The following is a 23,779-nucleotide window of genomic DNA, read 5'->3' on the forward strand; positions in this document are numbered from 1 at the left end:
ACATAGTTGCTTGTCTGCCTAAGGAAGAAACCAGAAACCCCTTACCTTACTTAATGCAGCCAGAAAAGCAATATTCAAGCGACCTATGTTCCCATCTTTTCCTTTGTTCCTTTTAGGGGTGCAAACTTTAAACCGGGGAGAAAGGAACAGGATCCTAAAAGAAGCAGCAGGGACTCAAGTCCGGAGGGTACAGAAGCAATCTGGAGTGAAGTTCAGCCTCCCCCACTGAGCAAAAAAAGAGAAAGAACAGTGGTCAGTGTTTTCTTGAACAGTAAGGGCAAACTTTCCTTATTTAATAAGTTGAAAAAGGCAAGTCCCCGAATGAATGAAAAAGTAGCAAGGAGAACTGTTAATTCGGGCGCGGAAATTTAAAAGAAGATGCAGGAAAAGAAACTGTAAAAAAAAAAGCTAACGGTTCCTGGGCTCAGTGTGTAGAGCCTCGCTGCGCTCTCGGGGGAGGAGTTCCTGCACTCAGGGATTTCTGAACTGCAAAGCTGCAGAAGAGCTGACTCCTCCGGGCTCGATTTTCAATGATCCGGATCTATTGGGTTGTGTGGAGCTTGGCCGGTATCCGGCATTTGAAATCCGGTTTGCTTCTTAGCAAACAGGTATTCAGATCTGTGCTACACTCGTGGGAGGTGCCACATTACATATGCTGCAAGAGAACCATGCTGTTACTGTACATTGTTTCAACACTTCCCCTCGCCTCTTTTTTTTTTTTTTTCTCATTTGCACTTGCCATAGATTAGTAACCACGTTATTTTTGTCGCATTGTACAGCGATCCTGCGTTAAATTGATTAGGTATACCTATAGTTACAAGAAATAGCATTTGGCAAACATAAAAAATAAAATAAATTATTACATTTACCAATTTTAGCTCTTCCCTTCATGAAAATCTGTGTGCCTCTTGCTCTCACAATGTGCTCACACACATAGCTAAACACCCTCTTTCTAATGTATATGTATATATTGTTTAGGTAGCCATATATGTGTGTGAACACATTCTTATGATTCTGCTGTAAGCAGAGCTGTGCAATATTGCAGAACCACATTAGGCAAGATGTAAGTGCACTGGTATTGGAAAGTATGATTTCTTTCTTGTTTTAATCCAGTGTTTTTGATGAGGTGTTTGATTTGCTTTTAATTTTAATATAGTTGTGTTTACATACTTCTATAATCCTTCCATGCATTTATATAACAATAGTGAATACTGTAATATTCAAAAAGACAGAGATATATGAGGGGCAGCTGAAAAGTTCTCAGCCCAACCAAAAAGAGAATGATGTGGAGCCATGGAACTTTCAAGTTATTCCACACTTTTCATTTCATATCATTGAAACAAAAAGTCTCAAGAAAAATGTGGAATAACTTGTAAGTTTCATGGCTCCACATCATTCTCTTCTTAGTTGGGTTGAAAACTTTTCAACGGCCCCTATCTCCCATATTCAATTCACTATCGTCTATATAACTGATTTATTTCTATTTAATCATTATTTTATTGTCTAGCAGGTTTGCTCTGTCATAATGAATTTCTAATTACTTTTATAGTTATTATATACCTTTAATTCTGTATTTTCTGGGGAATTGAATGCCCCGTTAGATAGTTTAATTTGAATGATTTTCATTACTATGTGCCCTTCCAGTAGTGATATCCTTCCCTTGTGTTAGATTTGACTGTATTCTTTGTAATATTTGTCTAAGCATCTACAATAACATTGGGTTATGTTCATAAAAGCAGTGGCTGCGCAGAGTAAAGATATTGGACATTTAGGCATGTGTCAAGTCATTTGTTCATTTACAAATCTTGCAGGTTGTCAGGAGCCACACTACATACGAGAGTACTTTCAGTGCCCTAATCATCACTTATTGGAAATTCCAACTTTGTCAGAAAATAAAAGTGGCAAGATTACTTCATTAAAGTCCATTAGAGTTACTTTCTTCATCTTTGAGTGATACCTTCAATACGCCCTACTCCTACCCCTACCAGCAAGACAGCTGTAAAATCTTTTAGCCCTTGCTATTTTGAGATTGTCAGCATTAAATATCCAAAAATATCAAGAGTAAACCTGAAGAATTCAAGTTTATTTTGTGGAAACTGTAATTTTATGGACTGAAATATTTACAAAAAATAATCTGTAAACCCCAAAATTGTATGTTGTTCCCCATTTGGGTGGCAACTAAAAATAAAACGTAATAATGCTTCTCTTGACCAAGTTCTGGCAGGACATGATGATTTACTAGTGATTAAAAATATGCATATTAAAAAGGCCCTGTTTACTAAGCATTTCCTATAGATGCAACATGGAATAAAACCTTCCTGAGTAGGCCCCTTATTAAGCTGGTTCCAGTACATCTATTATGTCCTGTGCAAAACATATCAATATAAAATCTTATATGCTCAAAGTTTGTAAAATAAATGACTTGAAGAAAATTGTCTGGCACAACTAAGATTTTAATAATACATTTTAATCAGCAGAACAGTATTGAAAAATGACAATGCTTGTATCTAACATTGTCCAACAAGCAATATCACTGCTATCAGAAGACATTCTTACTGGAAGCAAACTACAACCTGTTAAAATGTCAGACAAAAACAAATACAACCTGTTAAAATGTCAGACAAAAACAAACAATCACAGTACATATACACAGGGCTCTCTTCTTTCAAATAGTAAGTACCCCGAAAGCTTGTTTTCCGAAGATTTTCTCCTAGCAACACCATGAATGAAAATCTTTGGGAAAAGGACCTCCTATAGTAATAAATATTTTAATATTTAAGCAGACTTGAAAGATAGTTGAGACAAAACTTCAGTATCTAGAGTGGTCCTAAGAGGCCAAGCATTTTGTGAGGATTGGATATTCACAATCTTATTTAATTGACAACAGAAATAATTATACATAAAAACAAAAAAAAATTACATTGAACAATAAAAGAAAACCAAACAGCATTCTGGATGGACATAGATGTTCAGGAAGTCTAAACATTATGGAAGAGATAAATCAGGAAACAGGTCAGCCGTTGTTCATTTGAACATAAACATTGACCTCACAACTCTCATTATATTCATTTTATTTTGACTTATACAAAACAAAGAGGGGTGGGAAGAAAGAACAGAAAAATAATGTATTGTAACAATCATTCAAAAATTGAGCTGTCCAAGCAAGTGTTTGTTTTTGCTTTCATTACTGCAGGTTAGTTGCCTGCACATGGGCATTGTCATTCATCCATTTCACGACTTCTTCCTTCTTGTACATCTTGGCCAGGTCATGGGCAGTGGCTCCTTTATGGTTAATATGTCCCACATTGCTTTCAGTGTGTCTGACTAAGAACTCCACTACACCGAGGTGGCCTTCTTGAGCAGCCAGGTGCAGGGGCAAGTTCCCCTCATTATCCTCGATGTTAACATCAGCCTGAAACTGCAGTAAAGTCTTAACAGTGTCCAAGAAACCAGCTCTGGCTGCATCATGAATTACAGCAAACCCAGTTCTGTCTTTCAGATTAGGATCAGCACCTTTGTACAGCAATCGCCTGGCAATTCCAGTATTACCGAGCTTCATCACCTATCAGGAAGAAGAATTAAATGTATTGGTTGCAGTCTTTTGGACCTTATGATTTAAAGCTGACTTCATAGGTTTTCAGTGAACTTGAAACATTCATAACAATGTTTAGGGAAACTCAGACAGTAATTGGTGTAAATATTAGACTATAATGCAAAAGCCAGAGGACTCTCTTCAATTCTTCATAAACACTCTAATTTTCCCTAGTGTAACATAATCCCAATGTGAATATTTTATCATTATTTTACTGTGTTTAGAACCCAGGACAGTGTAGACCAGTTGTATACATAACAATGGCCTCTTACCAGAACTTAAGCAAGAGGAGCTTAAGTAACTCTCTCAATGCCATATGAGAGTAGCTATCGGTGGAGGCTATTAATCTGGTTTTACAGCTTTCACAGCTCACCAATTATTATAAAAAATAATTCATGTTGCTGTATCCAGAAAAACTACTAAAGACAAATCTATCTAATTTATTATACTCTTTGTATAAGAAAATTGTACACGTGAATCAAGGTCACGTGCAATGAACTTTACTTTCAGAGCAAGTTTCTGCAAAAAACGGAAGTTATTTTGTTTTAAAAATGAATTTAAATTACCGTCTGTTCTTCTGATGGCATTGCTTTTACTCTACGTACTACAAAGAAGCAAAGGCAAATAGAAACCTGTTTCAGTATACTGTACTATCAAATTATAAAGCAGAACTTGTAAACATCTTTTATTAGGAGTTGTGCACTGTGGTAAACAAACTGACTAGATATTTCTTTTAAGATTCAGTCTCACTGCACATTTTTAAAGTAAGATGAAATATTACATGTGTATGCCATTTCTTACTCTTCTTAAAATACAATCAATTAAAATTATTGTTTGATGTGTGTAGTCATATTATTTATGCATAAATTGCAAGATCATTAGAAACACATTCACACCACACATACATAAGAGAGAATTATTTGGCTTCTCTTCCTAATTTTCATAAATCACAATCCTAGGAAGAGTTAAAAATGTTAACACTAGATATTCTACTACACCTTTGCTATTCTTTTCCTTATATACAGAAGAAGGATGTGCAGGAGCCATATCACGTTAAAAAACTGTTTTAGTAAGATAAAGTATTATGACTGGCAAAACTGCCCTTCAGTTCAAAACTAGATTCCACTTTCAATCTGAATCAAAAGATATTGTATACCTGAAATTGAAAAGAAGCATAGCTTATGGTTACAGCATAACTATGAATCGTTTGAGATATTCTATATATAAACTTTCCAACAGTATCAGGTAGAGCATTATCTCTGCCATTGCACAGTAGAGCAAAATGCAGTATAAGCAAAATGACCTTCTATGTATAATATGCCTGCCAGGAGAACCTAATTAATACTGATGAGACTGTTTTATGCCTTTTATATTATCCCGAGGCACTCATATCTAGTTTTAAATGACCACACCAACTATCTATGTTTTGTTTCAGAAAAACAAAACAAAACACCCCAAAACCTTTGGTAATTTTCCTTTGGCAAGTACAAATCTATTTGCTTTAGCATCAAAACTCCAAGAAGAAAAATAGGAATTAAAAAGACACATTTGACAGCCTCTTTACTTCAGGGGAAGAATGATATGATTTTGAAAGACCTCAATTGGGTTTGTAATACAATATCACTACATCAAACAGAAGTGTAGAAGTGAACATACTATTTTACAATTATGGAAAATTCAGCTTAATTGCAAATTAATTAAATACTTGTCTTCACTGTCCTCCTTTAATTATACTGTTGACAGAAGCAGTGTAAATATATAATTTCAGTTCTTTCACCAGCAATATTTAAGTAAACAAGCCTATAACTTCTCTGTTTTGATTTTGATGTGGTCCATTAAATTGTTAACGATTATATTGAAACAAAAAATGTGGGTGTTTGCATATGCTTAAAATAAGCAGACTGCAATGCCACTATTTAAAATATTCGCAAATGTTTGTTTACTAGTTTTGCTTAAAAAGTATATTAAATAAAATCCAAGTGAATTTTTTTCAGCTTTAGAGCAGAACAAAAGGGCCCAGGCTCTTGCTGCTTTTTCCATGCAGATGTTTTTGATTTTTACCGTATAAGTTATTTCTTAACTCTATATTAAGAACTGTATAATTGCCATGGTTACCATTATCATTGAAAACTGGAGAACGTGTGTGATTTTTTACCTAAAATCTAAATTGCCATTAAAAGAAAAGAATAAGGCCTTTTTCTACTAACTAGCATTTTGTTTTTAAGCATGCATCTTTTCTGACTCTAGTAGCAATTTTTCCTTAAGTTAGATACCCTTATCTTCTAGCTAAGGAGTATTCTAAAGAAATACTTTTTTACAAAAAGGGTGGCAGATGTGTGGAATAGTCTCCTGGTAGAGGTGATGGAGCTAAAGACTGTGTTTGAATTCAAGAAAGTGTGGCACAGGCACGTGGGATCTCTTAGGGAGAGGAGGAGATAGTGGATGATGTGGATGGGAAGACTGGATCGGCCATTTGGCCTTTATCTGCCGTCATGTTACTATGTTTCTATGTAACTCTTGTTACTCTATCTTACTTGTCTATGTTTCACCTGGTTTACCCCTGTGATATCTATTAAGATGTTTTAATGTGTAAACTGTTGACATTGTAATTAGCATACTACACTATAGTGTATTGTTATTTGAATATTTTTTTCTGCTGTAACTGTTTATTGCCTATGTCCAGGGCATATTTGTACGTGGCTTTGGGCGAATTTCTTCAAAAAGGGGTAAATATCCTAATAAATAAATCTATAAAATAAATAAGACACTGAGGGGGGAAGAGTTATTAAGCAGGCTGCTGTTAAAACATGTTAGATTGCTACTAACCCCAGTTATTAGTACCTAGGGGCTCCTTTTACTAAGGTGTGATAGTGTTTTTAGTGCATGCTGCATGCACTGACCCCACGTTACGCACCAAGAACTAATGCCAGCTCAATGCTGGTGATAGCGTCTAGCGCATGTGGCAATGCAACACACGCTAAAACCGCTAGCGCAGCTTAGTAAAAGGAGCCCTAGGTCTCATTGCATAAAATTTGGATCTGTGTTAAAATAACACATCTTAATGGCAGTCTGCATTTCATAACTACACCACTTACTATTTAGTATACTGCCAGTTTCAGATATTTCAAACAGCCATATTCTCTCAAGTTTAAATCAGAAAAGGGAAAAGTGTGTTTTGTTTTTTTTTAATTATAGGAAACATTATAAAAGGACCTCAACAATATTGCATATAGTAATTTCCCAGGACATTTTCAAAAGAATTGACATAATGATGTGTAAATAGAGAAATAAATATAACTGCAGGATTCCCCAGGAATATAGAAAGGTGTGTAAAACATACAGTCACACATAAAGAGAGAGATTGACTGATTTGATATAATGTCCACTGTGTGTAATGGATTTTACTTTGAGGACAAATATCAGGAAAAACCTTTGTATTATTTTTTTAATTCAAAATGCTTGAAGCAAAACTAAAATATCAGTTTAAACATCCATGCTCCAACTATTACCTTTCAGTCATGCCTCTGGACTTTAAAATATTAATATTTGAAACTATGTACGCATGTGTGTATTAAAAGCAAATATTAGTAAAAAAGAAAAAAAAAACCTCCACATGTTATAGAATAGAAAAAATGAATTATATCTAGTTTTAAATCTAAATAGATAATTAAATGATTCAGACTTGATTCTTACCCATTTATTTTCCTTCATGGAAAAATCTCCATTTATGAGGAGCAATAAACCTATCTTGTCCTATTTAGGCAACTTAATTTGTAAGAAAAGTTAATTTATTAATACAGTCATGAGTGAAGCATCCAATATTATAACTTAGACCTAACAATAAACAAAAAAATAAGTGAATAACTATACTTGATATAAAAGTAACATCTAAAGTCTGGAAGACAATTGTAATTAAGATACCTGTTTTCTCAAAACTAAAAATATATTTTTCAGCTATGTTAATATAGTCCTTTTTCTATTGTTTTTTTCTCCTAAAAGCTATAAAATACGGATTAATATCCAACTTACTTGGAAAAGAAGAAGATCCCTGTCTGAAATAATGGTTTCTTTAAAATACGTCATTTAGAAAGCTGCATCTACTAAAAATATATAATATGGCAACCTAGTAACCTAGTTTTTCTCATCTGGTTACTTAAAACCAGCTTACTAAAAAAAAACCGGGTCACGTAGGTAGCTGTGGTGAAATATATTTTTTTTTTTGGTATACCAACCTGCAACGCCGTCCTTCCAAATTCATTTTTTGCATTGACGTTTGCGTTATTTTGCAACAAAATTTCAACTTGTTCTTGATCCCCCCTAGCAGCTGCGGACGTTAACTCGTTTCCAAAAGGATCCGCCATCATTTGCGCCTTGACGATCGAAAAAAAGATGAGTTTCTTTTAATATGTCATGGCATCGGAGCCTGACAGAAGGACTGTGATGGTTAATCTTGTGAAGTATTACTTGTAGTTGTAAATACTCCGTAAAAAAAAAAAAAACTGCCAAGATCCCGCCCCCTTTACTCACACGTGATTATGTCAGTAAAAATTATCTACTCAAAAGATTTGTTCCTTGCATGTAGCATATCCCCCACATTAACATTATTAAACTTTTTTTTTTTTAAAAAAGGGGAAATGCATTCATTTCCTATAAACGTTAATGGAGAAGCTCTCCCTGACATTTCAGTCTAAATGCGATTCACAACACAAATGCTCTTTTTTTTTTTTCTAGCGCTCCGCATCAATAGGTTGCTTGAATTTGCTCTTCGGATCTCAGGCGCAGCTTTTAAGTTTCACTCCAAACGAAGCTTGCAAACATCGCGTAAAAACGACATGCGGAAAACTGCGGGGGGGGGGGGGGGGGTTGTCAAAACTTTCTTGTACTTCCTGCTTTTGCTTGCACGCAATCGCAAAACCTTTCTTCTTCGATTTTGCGGCAATAATCTTGCAGCTCGCCCGCAGGTTTTATTCGTACGATTCTTGCCCCGCCGCCATCGATCATCGTCCGCTCCGCAAACCCGGAGCCCGCCGAGCACCTTGCCCCCCTCCCCCCAGACTCGCAGCTGCGGCGGAAGGAATCGTGTCCCTGAAGCCCCCCAGCGGTGGCGCCTCGGTCTCCCTGCTCATAGCGGAAAGGGGAGCTGCGAGGGATGAGCGGCCCGAACCCCCCCCCTGGGGCTCACTCCGGATCGATCACTGCCCCGGACGGCGCCCGGCGGCACCCCCCCCGAGCTCCTCGCATGATCTAAATTCCGGACTGGGCAAAGCAGCTCGCGCCGCGGGGCTCCCCGGGGACAGAGAGAAAAGGCAGCAAACGGCATTTCTCCATGGAGAACGCACCGTGCACTTCCCGCCTAGTGCAGTCGCGAGCCTTTCCCCTGCAAATTTCAAGCTCGATCACCCGGGAAGACAGCGGAGAATCTGCTTTTGGAGCTGCTCCTTAAGTTATATGGTGCCGCTCGCTGGATGGTTGCTTGTTTTTTTTTAGGCGGGGAGCGAGATCAGAATATTTTATGTTGTCCTTTTTTTTTTTTTGCCTAAGGTTCCCCCCCCCCGAAGTGAACATAGAAGACACGGACCCCCTACAAGCACAAAAGCTTTTGGCGAGGCGAGAGGCAGCTCACCCGGGGCTCTGGAGCTGCCCTCGCGCAACAGCTGTGCCAGCCGGGTTTCACCTTTCCTCCCCGAGACTCGTTGACAGCTTTCTTGTCCCGCTTTGCAAAAAGCTGCTTTCCTCGCAAAACAACAAAATAAAAAAAGCGTCTTTTCTTCTTAAAAACGCGTCTCTTCGCCGTAACTAGAAGCACCATTTCATTTCTACTCCTTTGCCCGAAGCCGGTTTTTTTTTTTTCTCCTCACTCCATCAGCTTTTTTTGAAAAGAAAAAAAAAAGAGCGCTTTTGGACTGTAAACCCCGCCCCCATTTTAACGGCAGAGATTTAAGGACGCTCTGACGAGTTCTCCTCCTGGCCGCTGCAGCCTCGCGGCGTCGCTGCTCGCCCAGGCCGGGCTGCAGGCCTGCCGGCCGCGCGCTCGCTCGCGCTCTCCTTTTGCCACGGCTCAGTCACACAGCGCGAGCGCCATTACTCCCCCGCCTCCCCAGCTGCACGGGCTGTCAAAGCTCGTCCCCTCCCTGCTCCGTAGAAACTAAGGTCACCCCCAGAAAGCAAAAGGCCTGCAAATGAAAGAGCGAAGAGCCAGCATTTGCAAACCTGCCATGGTGCATCCGTTCAAAAAGGCCTACAGTAAAAACCTGCGTCATGTCACCCCGAATCAAAAGCTTCTGACTTACTAGGGCCGTAGATGTATCTGCTTTGCTCCTCTCCACCTTCTTTCGCCTAAATTGTGTTTCTTTTCTGATCTTTTTTTTTTTTTTTTTTTATAGGCTCTGTTGCACATTCAAGCAGACTGCACTCACTGTGCTGTTAAAAGACAGCACCTCTAAGGAAGCCTGTTATGAGCAGAAAACCAAGTCTCGCATCCCCGATCCCTTTTCAGAAAAGGGTTGTTGACTTTTACAGGTGTGAACTGCGCAGGTAAGCATAAACACAATAAAATGGGGCAGCAGTTTGTATCAAGCATGTGCCCTTCAGTGGGCTTTAGTGTCCTGGGTAGTGCCACGTCTGTTGGCATCTCCAGGAAAGAAATGAGGCAGTGGGGTTTTGCCATGCCTTAATTTATACTTAAGAATTACTGTCACTTGTTTGCACACTGGGGGAGAGGGGAAGGTCACCTCGCAGAAGCGTGGGGGTGCACACAATTGTAATACACACTTTCTTTCATATGACTGTGTTACTTGATGTTGACAGGATGGCATTTACTTAAACAGTGTCTTTGTGAACGATGAATTGCAGTGGTCTATATCTCTTTTACATAACTTTAAATACAATTAGCATTTCAAGAATCGTTTAATGAGGAAGCCTGGTTAATAATTCGCTTACAGTACGGTTAATGGAGGTAAGACACATTTATTGGCAGAGGAAAGGTATGTAGTTATAATCAGTCAGTACATTGGTGCTTGTCTTAATGTCATAATGCTGGAGGCTGCATTTGTGCCGAGTTACCATCTTCAGTTATAGAGAACAGGTGCATTTCAGGTTCAGTGTTTCTCTTAATGTGACTCCTTTGGTTGTACTTTTTGCACAAAATAAATACAAAATATCCTTTATTTGTCCTTTAAACACCAAACCCCATATGGAGGTAGGACTAATTGCAGTGCTGTTCACCCACTCATCATGTAGAAGTGAATAGATGCTGCAGATGGGCCTTTTGGCCTTTATCTGCCTTCATGTTTTTCTCTATACAGTATATGTATTCAAAAGTCGACTGCATACTGGAAATCAACTTTCTATTTAACGCTTGGGAACGAATAAGGACTCCAGCATTCACAGTGGGCATTGCCTCTGTTTCTTGCCTAGTTATACTATGCTGTGGGGGTCAAAGTATATCTGGCAATTTTCCAATCTCCCAGCCTTTCAAAACTGATTCAGTTGCCAGTGAACTGTGTACTTGTCCCTAATATTTAACCCACACCGTTCCTACTTCTTTCTATAGTGTGTGCGAGCTAATGTTTCACCTCACTCTGTTATTACTCCCGATGAAGCAGGCGGGGTTATAGGTTGGTTTGTTATGAAAACTCAATATACAACCGGCCATTGGACTGTGTGGTTAATGTTTGCAGTGAGTCATTGCAGTTCATCTAACTGTGATTACACAAATGACTAGCATGAAATAGTTATCATAACTCCAGCCAGAATCATTTTCTTTTATAACCTTTAATATAATTTTGTTATAATTGAGTTATTACATAGATTTCGTTCTCCATTTCTTTCCCATGCCATACATTTTTTAAGATTTTTCTGATTTACTACTATGTATTTTTTCATGGGCTAAGTCATTACTGTTTTAAATATCTATTGGATATTGTATATCACTCTAACACAGTGGTTCCCAACCCTGTCCTGGAGGAACACCAGGCCAATTGGGTTTTCAGGCTAGCCCTAATGAATATGCATGAAGCAAATTTGCATGCCTATCACTTCCATCATATGCAAATCTCTCTCATGCATATTCATTAGGGCTAGCCTGAAAACCCGATTGGCCTGGTGTTCCTCCAGGACAGGGTTGGGAATCACTGCTCTAACAGATGCTCAGTCAAATAAATTTGCACTGATACGCTGAAGTTTTCATCATCTGTATATTATATAAAGTATCTGTTATAAAGTAGCATACACTTATTTAGCAACATAATAATAGATAATTTTTAGAGAGTAGTATATTAATGTTGCAATAACAGTACTGGCTGCATTTTCTAAACAGAATTTCTTTTTTCTTTTGTTAAGAACATAAGAATTGCCGCTGCTGGGTCAGACCGGTGGTCCATCGTGCCTAGCAGTCCCTTGTCTAACTTTGGGCTCCTTTTACAAAGCCGCGCTAGCGATTTTAACGCATGCACCGGATTAGCGCACGCTAGCTGGAAATCTACCGCCTGCTCAAAAGGAGGTGGTAGCAGCTAGCGCATGCGGCAATTTAGCACACGATATTCCGTGTGTTAAGGCCCTATCACGGCTTTGTAAAAGGAGCCCTTTGTCTTGAATCCCTGGAGGGTGTTTTCCCCTATAACAGCTTCCGGAAGAGCGTTCCAGATTTCTACCACTCTCTGGGTGAAGAAGAACTTCCTTACGTTTGTACGGAATCTATCCCTTTTTAACTTTAGAGAGTGCCCTCTCGTTCTCTCTACCTTGGAGAGGGTGAACAACCTGTCTTTATCTACTAAGTCTATTCCCTTCAGTATTTTGAATGTTTCGATCAAGTCCCCTCTCAGTCTCCTCTTTTCAAGGGAGAAGAGGCCCAGTTTCTCTAATCTCTCGCTGTACGGCAACTCCTCCAGCCCCTTAACCATTTTAGCCGCTCTTCTCTGGACCCTTTCGAGTAGTACCGTGTCCTTCTTCATGTATGGCAACCAGTACTGGACGCAGTATTCCAGGTGAGGGCGCACCATGGCCTGGTACAGCGGCATGATAACCCTCTCCGATCTGTTCGTGATCCCCTTAATCATTACTAGCATTCTATTCGCCTTTTTTGCCGCTGCCGCACATTACGCAGATGGCTTCATTGACTTGTTGACCAGTACTCCCAAGTCTCTTTCCTGGGGGGTCTCTCCAAGTACCGCACTGGACATCCTGTAGTCATGTATAAGATTTTTGTTACCGACATGCATCACCTTACACTTATCCACGTTAAACCTCATTTGCCATGTCACGGCGCATTTCTCGAGCGTGTTTATGTCCTTTTGCAGGTCTTCGCAATCCTCCTGCGTCTTCACTACTCTGAATAACTTTGTATTGTCTGCAAATTTAATCACCTCACTCGTCGTACCAATTTCCAGGTCGTTTATAAATATGTTGAAGAGCACGGGTCCAAGCACGGAACCCTGTGGCACTCCACTCGTGACGCTTTTCCAATCCGACTATTGTCCATTTACCCCCCATTCTCTCTTTCCTATCCGCCAGCCAGTTTTTAGTTTTATTCATATAACCAATTTATTTTTATACAATTTTTTTTTTTTTTTACTCCTTTTAGATGAAAATATACCAGCTTTTAAAAATTCCTTTTCCAGGAGGCTAACTGTATATGATGCATTTAGGCTTGACATGTATTCATTTAAAAGCTCCTTGCATGGGGTCCAGTAAGAAGCAGCAGATCAGCATCTCAACATAGGGGTCCTTTTACAAAGATACGCTAGGGCCTTAACGTGTGGAATAGCGCGCGCTAAAATGCCGCATGCACTAGCTGCTACCGCCTCCTTTTGAGCAGGCGGTAGATTTTTGGCTAGCATGCGCTAATCCAGTGCGTGCGGTAAAACCCGTAGCGCACCTTCGTAAAAGGGGCCCATAGTCTTTCATAATGGTGCATGTGTTAACTGGAAGGAGATTTTAACGTGTGGGACCAGCCAGTATGCTGGTACAAGTGTGTGAAGCAGCGCATCTTATCTTTTATTCAATGATCCACTATTCTTTCAAATTCTGGATGGAAAACATCATTTACAGAAATCTTTCATGACAACAAAAGCAAACGGAGAGTGTACTATGAAACAGTTGCCCATTTCTTGTGGTGTCAGGTCAAAACCGCGGAAGACAAAGGCGCGCGGGGACAACTGAGCGCAGCGTGGAGGCGTGCGCCGAAGAAAATAACTGTTTTTAGGGGCTCCGACGGGGGTGTGTGTGGGGGAACCCCCCCCACTTTACTTTATACAGATCGCGCCGCGTTGTGGGGGCGTTGTGGGGGATTTGGGGGGTTGTAACCCCCCACATTTTACTGAAAACTTCACTTTTTCCCTAAAAACAGGGAAAAAGTTAAGTTTACAGTATAATGAGGGGGGTTACAACCCCCCAAATCACCCACAATGCCGCCGTGATCTGTATTAAGTAAAGTGGGGGGGCTCCCAAACAAAACCCCTCGTCGGAGCCTCTAAAAACTCATTTTCTTCGGCGCGCGCCTCCATCTTGTGCTCAGTTGTCGGCGCGCACCTTTGTCTTCTGCGGTTTTGTCTATTAACGATTTCTTGCATTTAGAAATTATAACACAAATGTCCCACAACTTCTCACACAAAAGTCTGGCTTACACAACCTTTTCTATGCTATTTTTTCCCTTAAATATAATTGAGCAAAAGAGGAAGAATATCATAACTGCCAGAAAACAGACCTGCAGGTGTTTTGCAGTTTCTTGCACCATTTTTGCATGAAATTTGAATCAGGTCCTTGGCCTTGATCTTTTGAAATTTGGAGATGTGCAAAAATTGTGCAGCAGTAAAAACCCACCAGATTAGAACATAATTTGGAATTCTCTTCCTGAGGGTGTTGTGGAGGAGACTACTCTTCGGGGTTTCAAGCACAAGTTGGATATACACCTTCTTGCAAATCATATTGAGGGATACGGTAATTTCAGGTTTTCATAATAGAGAACTAAATGGGCCGCCGCGTGAGCGGATCGCCGGACTTGATGGACCTTGGTCTGATCCGGTGAGGGCATTTCTTATGTTCTTATAATTTGAATTCCCTTTTTTTACAGCATGAGAAGAATCATAGAATGAATATCATGATATATTTCATGCCTTATAGTATATTAGCTGGTAAAGACATTTTGTAGACTAAAAACCCTAAAGACAAATGTCTCCTGAGTGACTGCTGTGGATTCTTCTGTCCAACAGAGTGATGGTGCACCATGGAGGTGATGTACTTTGGCCCATCAATGGAGAATGATTGCCAATCCAAGGGCAAATTCTCCTGACCCTGAGAAGCACTGAAGGTGCTTGGCCTTGCATTCATTTACTGAAATGCATTTTGATTATATTGTCCTGAAGCTCATTAGTAGTATTATTTCTTATAAGATGGAAAATCACAACACTTCATAAATACAGTGGTACCTTGGATTACGAGCATAATCCATTCCAGGAGCATGCTCGTAATCCAAAATGCTCATATATAAAAGCAAGTTTCCCCATAGGAAGTAAAGGAAACTTGCTTTGATATGTTCCAACCCCAAACCTTCCCCCCCGAGGCCAGCAGCGCTGCTCCCCCCCCACGAGAACGGGCACCCTACCCCTCGCGATCCGGCACCCCCCCTCGCCGCCATCGCCGGTATCAGCATGTCCTGTGCCCGAAAATCTGCTTCCTGTGCCGAGCCTTGAGCATGCGCGCATGCTCAAGGCCTGAGAGTTCACGTTGAACATGAACTCTCAGGCCTTGAGCATGCGCACATGCTCAAGGCCCGGCACAGGAAGCAGATTTTTGGGCAGAGAACATGCTGGTACCGGCGATGGCGGCGAGGGGGGGTGCTGGTACCGGCTACATGCTGGTGCTGGCTACATTGGAAGTAAGAAGAGGGTTCGGGTGGGTTGGGGGATCTCAGGTGGTGGCGGGGGGGGGGGGTTGCCCGATGGCGGCGGGGGGCGCTCGTACAGCGAGGCAAGCTCGGTTTACGAGGCACCAAATTTGCGAATGTTTTGCTCGTCTTGCAAAACACTCGCAAACCGGTGCACTCGTAAACCGAGGTACCACTGTATTTGTACAAAAGACTTCAAGATGGATTCTGTTATTTAGATATGTGTGCCTGACTTGCCTGCTTTGCTAGTTAGTTATTAATTAATTAATTTCCCAAATTTGCCAAATATACCTTCCCTTTTGCAAAAATTGATAGCGGTTTTTAGTGCACGCTGGCGTGCTGAATGCACTGCTCCTGACGCAGTGCAGAGCATTCAGTATGCCGACCGGTGCAAAAAACCGCTATTGTGGTTTTGAAAAGGGGGGATAGGGAAGCATAAAGGTTCCACCATAGTGGTCCTCTTAAGTACAACTCCAGCAAAAATCTTTATGGAATAAGAGAACAAGATTTAATTTTTTTTAATAAAAGGCATAATTTATTTTAAAAGTGCTGATAATTTTATTTTAGTATAAAGTATGCACATTGCAATTAAGTGTGGAACACAATATCTGAAGGCCCCCCCCCCCCACTCTGTTGGCACTCTCTTGCTTTTTTAAATTAAATTTTCAATTACTTTTTTGCATAATTGTGTCTCAATACCTACAATGATGCATCAAACCACCTCCTTCATCTGACAAACACCCAATTGACAAATACACGGTGCTGTGGGTAGTTCGTTTACTGCAGTGTTTGGGTCAGTTGAACCTTGTAAACATGCAGATCTTTCATGAAAGTTCGCTGCATGGTGCATCTCCAAATGTCCAATAGCTGTGTACAATGGCGAATCGAGGTTCCTGGGTTCTCAGCAACACTTTCACTCATTGTGGTAATGTTTGCAATAGACTGGCTGGTGCAAGGATGCCCTCCTGTTTTCACATCCACAACCGAACCAGTTTGCTTGAATATGTTGGTCAATCTTTTAACTATAGACTGATTTGGTGCATTTTGTTGATTGAAAATTACCTGCAATTTGTGAACTGTTTCAGCAAAGCTTTTCACACATTAATAACGTGTTGTTTATTCATGTAGCGATCCATGCTGCTAATCGCAATGTCTACCTGCCAGCTGTGAATTTTCAGTCCTGCATAAACAACATAATGGAAATGGCGCCCGATTCAAATCTTGTGCTCCTATTGGACACCCCTATATCTATTTTACCTCCTTTGCCACTGGAGGGTCTGATGCTATTAATACTGGAGTAGGTGATTGTTTGGATGCCAAGGTTTCATTTCACCTCAGTGGATGTGCAATGCCTGTTCCTTTAGCTGAAGCTGGCATTTCTGGCATGGCCTGTGAATCTGGGTGCTTGAGGAAAAGACCAGGATGCCCTGTCTGAGGATGATCAGACACTAGTTCTAGGAAAAATGATGCTGACAAGGAGAAGCTGCCATGCAGTAGCTCCAACAGAGATGATGGGCTAGAGACTGCCAGTTGTTTTGCCATGTTGTACATGGCAGCTGTTCTGTGTCAGTGTTCTATGGAGTGCTAAAACACTATCTCAGAGGTAAATATAGTAAACCCTCAGCTATCTAGCACCCATGGGGATTGGTAGATGCTGGTTAACTGTAGTTTCTGGTTGTCTCTCTGTCATCCCCCATCCCATTTGTAGGTCCGGCATTTTTTCCTCCCTTCTGGTTTAAGTCACTTTCTCTACCTTATGGGTCCAACATCCATCCATCTCCCCTCCCCTTTACCCTGCTGGACCCTCCCCACACTTACACTTTTGGTGCACCCCCCCCCCCCCAGGTCTGGCCTCTGGCCCCGTCACTTACCCAAAGCAGTCCTGACTTGCCAACCCCTCTCCCTCCCTCATTTACCTGAAGCAGCAGAGGCAGCACTGTAAACAGACTGCTCATGTCCAGCCATGGCATGGCTTTCCTCTTCCACATCAGAAGTGACGCAATGGAGGAAAGGTCCTGCTAAGGCTGGCCATGCACAGCTTATTTACAGCACTGTCTCTGCTAACTAGCTGCTACTTTGAGTAAGTGAGGGAGGGAGGGAGGGGGGTTGGCAAGGCAGGACCACTGCAGCTACAGCTTCGGGGAGGGAGGAAGGTTGGCAGGTCAGGACCACTGCCACCACCACTTCACATGAGGGAGGGAGGGGGGTTGGTAGGACAGGATCACTGTGCCTGCAACTTTGGGGCTGGAGGGGTGTTGGACGGTCAGGACCACCACCACCACTGCTTTGTGTGAAGGGAGGGAGGTGGAGTTGACGTGTCAAGACTGCTGCCGCTTCAGGGACTGTAGTAAGGGTCAGAGGGGGGTTGTCCGGTCAGGACCGTGGCAGCTGCTGCTGCTTCGGGGGCTGGAGGATGATTATTTTTTTTGCTGGTTAGGTGAGAGTTCAGGTTGCTTGAGTACCAGATAATCTGGATTCTACCGTACAGCTATTTTGAGACTAATGTCCACTCCAGATCACAACGCTAACACTTTCAACTTAAATCTTAGAGAATATTTGGAATGCTATGGTTCCTAGAAAGAAATAATTTCTTAACTTTTTCTATTGTCGACATTCATTCTGGAGTGCATAATCAGAAAACTAGTGTTTTTCTTTCCAAGTTTTAAATGCCTTAAACTTCATCCTGCTGAGTCTTATACGAAAGCAAAATATTGTCAATCGTAGAATGGAGAAAGAAAGTTCTGCTAAATTTAAATATTCATATTTTAAACTTTATTGTTTTTTTTATTTTACCACAGAAACTTTTTAAGATACACCTTAACATCCTTGAATATGGAATATTCTAATTAAAATCTTTCAACTCCCTCTACTGAAGAAAGGTGAGGAGGAGAGAGGATGGGGAGTAATGGCACTCCTGTGGATGTTTCTGCTGATGCCTAGACTTAAATGGCTTTATGAAAGCTCTATAGAAGAAGAAATCCAACAGGTCTCTTTTGTTTTTTCCCCCCCACGTCCAGGATGCCATGTTACGCCTGTATTTGCAGAATACACAGGCATTGCTCTCGGTCTGGAAAATGTGGAGCACAGAAACAGTTTTTGTCTAAGTGCCAGAAGGCTTTGACCCTAGGCACAACCTTTATTGTATGATTTCCTTCTGAATGCATCATTGTAATTCTTGGTAATAAGTGTACAGTATATTCTTTAAATCCTCTCAGTTGAGATTTTTTTTCTAAATTCTAACAAGCTTGCTCCAATAAGTATATATGCAGTTTAATAAATGCAGATGTAATTGTACCCTTTATTTTTGTCCAAGGATTTTCTATAGTCTTCCTAATACAACTGTGAAGTATTTAGAAGTAGAGATTAAGGGAGTAATATACTAACAGTGTCCAATAGGAACAAATGGGGAAATTCTGTATAGGAAGCCAATCTCAGGAGCTGCCTAAGCGGCTGAGAATCGTGTCTGCCCTAATGAACAGACACCTAACCCCGCCTAACCACCCAGATTCTCTAACCGGAACCCATGCCAGACACTGGTTAGAGAATCGCGCCTGATTTCTTGCCATCAGTGGATTGTGGCAAGGAAATCTCCCTGCTGCAATCAGCTGAGCGGCCATGGCAGGGAAACTGTACCCCCCACCCCCTAACTGCAAAGTCGGCCAGCAGGAGGGATGCCCACTCCCACTGCAACCCCTGAATCTCCCAACAAATCTCTCAGCAGGAGGGATGCCCACTTCCTCCTGCCATCATTTCCTGGAGCTTCCCCCCAACCCTTAGACCCCTTGGCACACCTAACTAGTAGACCCTCTAACCCCACCCCACACCTTTTAAGATGAAAGTCCAGCTGGAGAGATGAATACACCGGTAGGCCCACTACTCCAAACTGGTGAGCCTTCCCGGTGTATTGTGATGCAGCGTAGAGGGGCCTAAGGCTCTGATTGGCCCAGATGCCAAAGGGCCATCCCATAGGAGGGGCCCTAGTCCTGGGCCAACAGAGTCTTAGGCCTTCTTCCCAGTGCATCCTGGGATGCAGTGGGAGTGACCTAAGACTCTGGTTGGCCCAGGTGTCTAAGGCCTTTCCTATGGAAGGGACCTTAGGCCTCCCTCCCTGGTGCATCTCAAAATGCACTGGGAAGGCCTGCCATTTTGGAGTCATATTTGAAATGTAGACCAGCATTTTGCTGGCTTACATTTCAGGCATTTATCACAGCCCTAGGAAGACGCTTAGGGCCACTTAAGCGCGCCTAAGGCCATTTCTGGATGAAACCATGCCCACTCTTGGGTGAGCTTAAGTGGCCTGATGCATCTCCCTGCAACCGTGAGAGACGCCTACAGTGTAGGTGGCCTGCCTTGGGGTTATTTTTTTTTTTAACATGTGTCCTGATTGGCTGGTCAGACGCCTGCTGCTGCCTACAATTGGGATGCTGTTTATAGAAATTTGACCCCAAATCCTGGCCCTGGAGCAGATTGCATTAGTAAATTACTACTTAAGTAAATTTTTTCTTTCAAGGTGTTTAGTTGTTTTTTGTTTTGAAATGCAAAGGAAACAAAAAATGATGTTTAAAACTTGAGTTGTAGCACCAACCAGGGGCATAGCCTGACCCTAAAGTGAGTGGGCACGAGAAACCCTCCTACTATCTCCTACTCCCCTCCCCCATTGCAACCAATTATTTCTCAACTCCAACCCTTGTCAGCTTCCCCTCCATAATTTTTCAACTCTTCACTGTTTTGCCGGCAGTGAGTAGCGACTCATACCCACTGCATACATCAGTTCAGAGCCTTTCCTCTGACCAGGTCCCGCCTATGTGGAAACAGGCTGGTGGGAGCAGTGGGCATGAATCGCTGCTCAAAACCAGTGAAGGATTGAAAAGGTATGGAGAAGTGGGGACAAGAGTAGAGTTGAGAGACGCTGGAATGCCTGCAGGGGAGAGGAGGGAAAGATGCTGGGAATCTTCAATTATGAAGACTCCTATTGAGTCTCTAAGTTCCTTTTCAAATTTAATTTTTTGCTAAGGCTGTGCAGTTCTATGTTTTTAAAACTGTGTTTGCGTATTACTGTGAAATTTACACTTTTTTAGTGAATTACTGTTTGCACTAATTACTTTAATTGCACACATGAAGACTATGATGGTGTGGTGTACTGAGCTGTGGCTCGTACACGGGTTGAAGTATTAAACGTTATTCACGTTTGTCTGACTTATCAATCCACACTGAGGTCTTCTCACTAAATTTATTGATATTATATTAGTTTTCATCACAGTGTATGTGTTTCAGTTTGTCAAACTTTAGAACTCATATTTGTTTATTCAATTGTTCTATATCAGGGGTGCCCAAAAGGTCGATCGCAATCGACCAGTAGATGGCGAAGGCAACACGAGTCGATCGCGGAACCCATCCCAGGCTCCTTGATACTCGCATTGCCTTCCGTTCTACTGCTTCCTGACCCTGTAAAGAGGACGCTGAAGAGCCGGGCCGACCAACCTTCCTTATCCAATGTCAACTCTGACATTGGAGAGGAAGTTCCGGGCCAGACAATCACTGCCTGAAAGTCCGACACTCCATCAGGCAGAGGTAACCACTACCAAAAACATTGTCTTGATGTTGAAGTCCATCAGGAAAGCTTGCTCTAGAGGTTTGCAGTAGAGAATGACATGGTGACAGAATTCATCCCTGTCCCTGTGGATAACTGCGGGAAACCATCCCATGTCATCCTTTAGTATCTATCTCAAACGCAGTCCTTCTACACCAGCATTCTTCAATGCAAGGCTTAAGGGTCTGTGGCTATGCCTGGCGAAGTTCGGTCTGAAATTTGGCAGCTAAAATTTAATGCTAAGAAATGGAAGGTCATGCATTTGGGCTGCAAAAACTCAAAGGAATAGTACAGTTTAGGGGGTGAAGAACTTATTTGCACGACAGAAGAGCAGGACTTGGGTGTAATTGTATGTGATGATCTTAAGGTGGCCAAACACAGCAATAGTAGGTAGTCAATTCCAGAAGTGTAAAAAGGTTTCTCATAATATGTCGCAACGGGATATCAGATATGACCTACAAGTGTAGCACTCTAGGCTTGTCATCTCCTCATTCATCCCTGCGTAGTATATTTTTTTAGTGAAGTTTTTCATTTACTATTATACAGCTTATAAATAAGTTAAATAGTTTGAATAACTTAGCTCAATAAGAACACATGCTGTGTGCATGGTTCATCAGTAATTGCTCCAACTTTAGAGTGGGCACTAGTGAGAACATGGTTGAGATTAGGAACGTCCTACTAATTCCTGTTAAGGCATTTAGACAGAAATCTGAATGATATTCTGGGACAACAGCCGACGTTCTTGCGCACAAGTTTATTATACAGCAGGCAAGTCAAGCTCATAGGGTCAATTACACCTTAGCTTTTAACAATGTAGGGACAGGCCAAGCCAACTGACCTTTGTTTAACCTACTTTGTGGCTACTTCTACTGAAGCGAAGTATAAAAGGACAAGGAAAAATATTCAAGTTGTATTAAGTGAGCTGAATTTCGCTCTGTCCAAACGAAGTTTGTGTCTTTGTTCCAAGTGGTCACTTGTGCCAGGCCTCCTTGGAAAAGCTTCTGAAAGCGATATGAAGAAACTGCTCGCCGTCTCAACTAGTGACGCTCTTCGTTTTGGGACGTCCCTTGCATTACCGTATATACGGCACTCCAGGCTGCTGCCCCCCCCCCCCCCCCCCCCCCCAACGATCGCCGCTGCTTTGGTCCGCCATGGGAAGACAAAAGCGCAAGACTCAACGAAAAAGCATAGTTCCAAAAAGAGGCGCAAAACAGCCCTTCTTCCGCGCGCGAGCCCCGCGACGCCGTCAGCCGAAACCTCACGCGCTGAAAGTGGAAAAACCCTTCAAGCTTTAGAAACCCCGATGACCTCCCCTCCCTCGCAGACACCCTCGGTACAAGCGGGAAAAGACCTTGGCCACGCCCCCCTCCACCTCCGAAGGACGGTATCGGAAGCGGAAGTCGCAGCCGCCCTGACAGGAGACCGTCACCTGATGCGACAGCCGTAAAGCAGCGCTTTACGGCCCCGCTGACGGAGAAAGTGCGCGCCAGCGGTCAGCTGCGGAAAGGAAAGAGCGAGTGCGTCTGAGGCTGTTCCCCCCCCCTTCCCCTCCAGCTGCTGCCTCCGCTTCCGTCTCCAGGTGCACGCCTCTTACCCGCAGCAGAGAGAACCGCGATGGCGTCCAACATGGATCGGGAGATGATTCTGGCCGATTTTCAGGTACGTCCTGAATTGGGGCGCCTGGGGAACCCCCGTGTGCAGCTTTGCCTTTCTATTGCCCTGTCACGGCCTGCCCCTGGTCGCCGGCACCCGACTGGGGCTGACAAAGCCAGGGAAAGCTATTGTTACTATTTTAAAGAAAATGATTATTTAGACAGAACAGTCACTGCGGTGGGGGCTGCCTTCAGTGGTTTGCACCGCTCTTCAGTGCTTGGACTGACTCTCTTCCTCAGAGCTGCTGGGAAGACTTTTATCCCTGGGGAGATCTAGAATCGGAGCACTATAGAGCCTTTTTACAACTCATTTTTCGTCTAACAGGCTGTGAAATGGGGGGGTGGGAGGGATCGTGTCCGGTTTTCGTGCCTTTCGATCATGTTTCTTTTCCTGGTTGGTTTGCGCAAAGTGTAAACAAGTTCTTGGCAAATGACACAGCACTTACCCTCCCCCCCCTCCTTCCGCGTATTGTCTGCTTTCCTTATTCTGCATGAAGGCCAGAGATTACAAAGCAACTTTCTGTAAACACTGCTCAGAATGTAAGGGGTTTCTTTCAGTGGTTAATGCTTCTTCTGTAAGGGGTGAGGCAAAATAAAGAGCAATGTGAAATTTTGTATCTTTATTTGTTCTTACTGTTTATGTGCTGAGTGATATGAAAACATCAGACTTTTTAGCATGACCACTCAATGATTTTTGTGTGTTCAAAAACAATTACACTGTAAAACTATTTGGAAAAAAATAAAACTTCAGGGTACCAGCTTGCAGTTAACGGCATACAACGATGTAGACTTTTGTCTGGGGGAAAAATGCTGGAGGCATATCAAAAGCTCCATTCAAATCTGCAAATAGTTGCTGAATTCAAGAAAGTGCTGCAAATGATCTGGGACAGCTTACCAAAGGAACTGCGAAACAAGACAATTAACTTCCCAAAGTGCGGGTGGACACTGAGGAACAAATTCTATAAATGATAACTAAAGTTAAGTGTCCACAATGTGGATGTCCAAATAGATTGAATAATAAGCACAAGCAATAATTGAAAGTTAAACATCCAAAGGCTGTGTAC

The 23,779-nt window shown here is 42.0% G+C and overlaps 2 protein-coding genes and 1 long non-coding RNA gene across 5 annotated transcripts in view; 2 read left to right on the forward strand and 1 right to left on the reverse strand.

Moving 5' to 3' along the window:
• LOC117346037 overlaps positions 1–18,772 on the forward strand; it is a 61,582-nt gene extending 42,810 nt beyond the window's left edge. The window contains exons 2-5 of one of the 2 annotated variants that reach the window (XR_004536540.1): positions 117–252; positions 9,976–10,126; positions 16,602–17,076; positions 18,272–18,772. This is a non-coding gene — a long non-coding RNA (uncharacterized LOC117346037). The remainder of the gene's footprint in view (positions 1–116; positions 253–9,975; positions 10,127–16,601; positions 17,077–18,271) is intronic. The other variant, XR_004536541.1, reaches the window with a different exon arrangement.
• CDKN2C (cyclin dependent kinase inhibitor 2C) lies at positions 2,447–9,463 on the reverse strand. 2 transcript variants are annotated; one of them, XM_033915259.1, is made up of 2 exons: positions 9,216–9,463; positions 2,447–3,562 (listed from the first exon to the last, which is right to left on the reverse strand). In XM_033915259.1, the coding sequence occupies exons 1-2, from the start codon at positions 9,399–9,401 to the stop codon at positions 3,185–3,187; spliced, it is 564 nt and encodes a 187-aa protein (XP_033771150.1). In that variant the 5' UTR covers positions 9,402–9,463; the 3' UTR covers positions 2,447–3,184. The 2 variants fall into 2 exon arrangements, with proteins under 2 accessions (XP_033771150.1, XP_033771151.1); XM_033915260.1 differs by lacking the exon at positions 9,216–9,463 and adding an exon at positions 7,825–9,167.
• A 3,707-nt stretch (positions 18,773–22,479) lies between the features above and the next one.
• Positions 22,480–23,779, forward strand: part of FAF1 (Fas associated factor 1) — a 559,433-nt gene continuing 558,133 nt past the window's right edge. The window contains exon 1 of the mRNA XM_033916532.1: positions 22,480–22,722. Within this exon, the coding sequence (XP_033772423.1) occupies positions 22,678–22,722 (45 nt within the window). The 5' untranslated portion in view covers positions 22,480–22,677. The remainder of the gene's footprint in view (positions 22,723–23,779) is intronic.

Source organism: Geotrypetes seraphini, chromosome 12, assembly GCF_902459505.1.
Source record: "Geotrypetes seraphini chromosome 12, aGeoSer1.1, whole genome shotgun sequence".
Lineage (NCBI taxonomy): Eukaryota > Metazoa > Chordata > Amphibia > Gymnophiona > Dermophiidae > Geotrypetes > Geotrypetes seraphini.

Excerpts from the sequence above, each read along its gene's own strand:
- CDKN2C (XM_033915259.1), bottom strand. The coding sequence starts at position 9,401 with ATGGTGCTTCTAGTTACGGCGAAGAGACGCGTTTTTAAGAAGAAAAGA. Across the intron at positions 3,563-9,215 it reads GGGCAGCTCCAGAGCCCCGG|GTGATGAAGCTCGGTAATAC; the intron begins GTGAGCTGCCTC and ends TCTTCCTGATAG.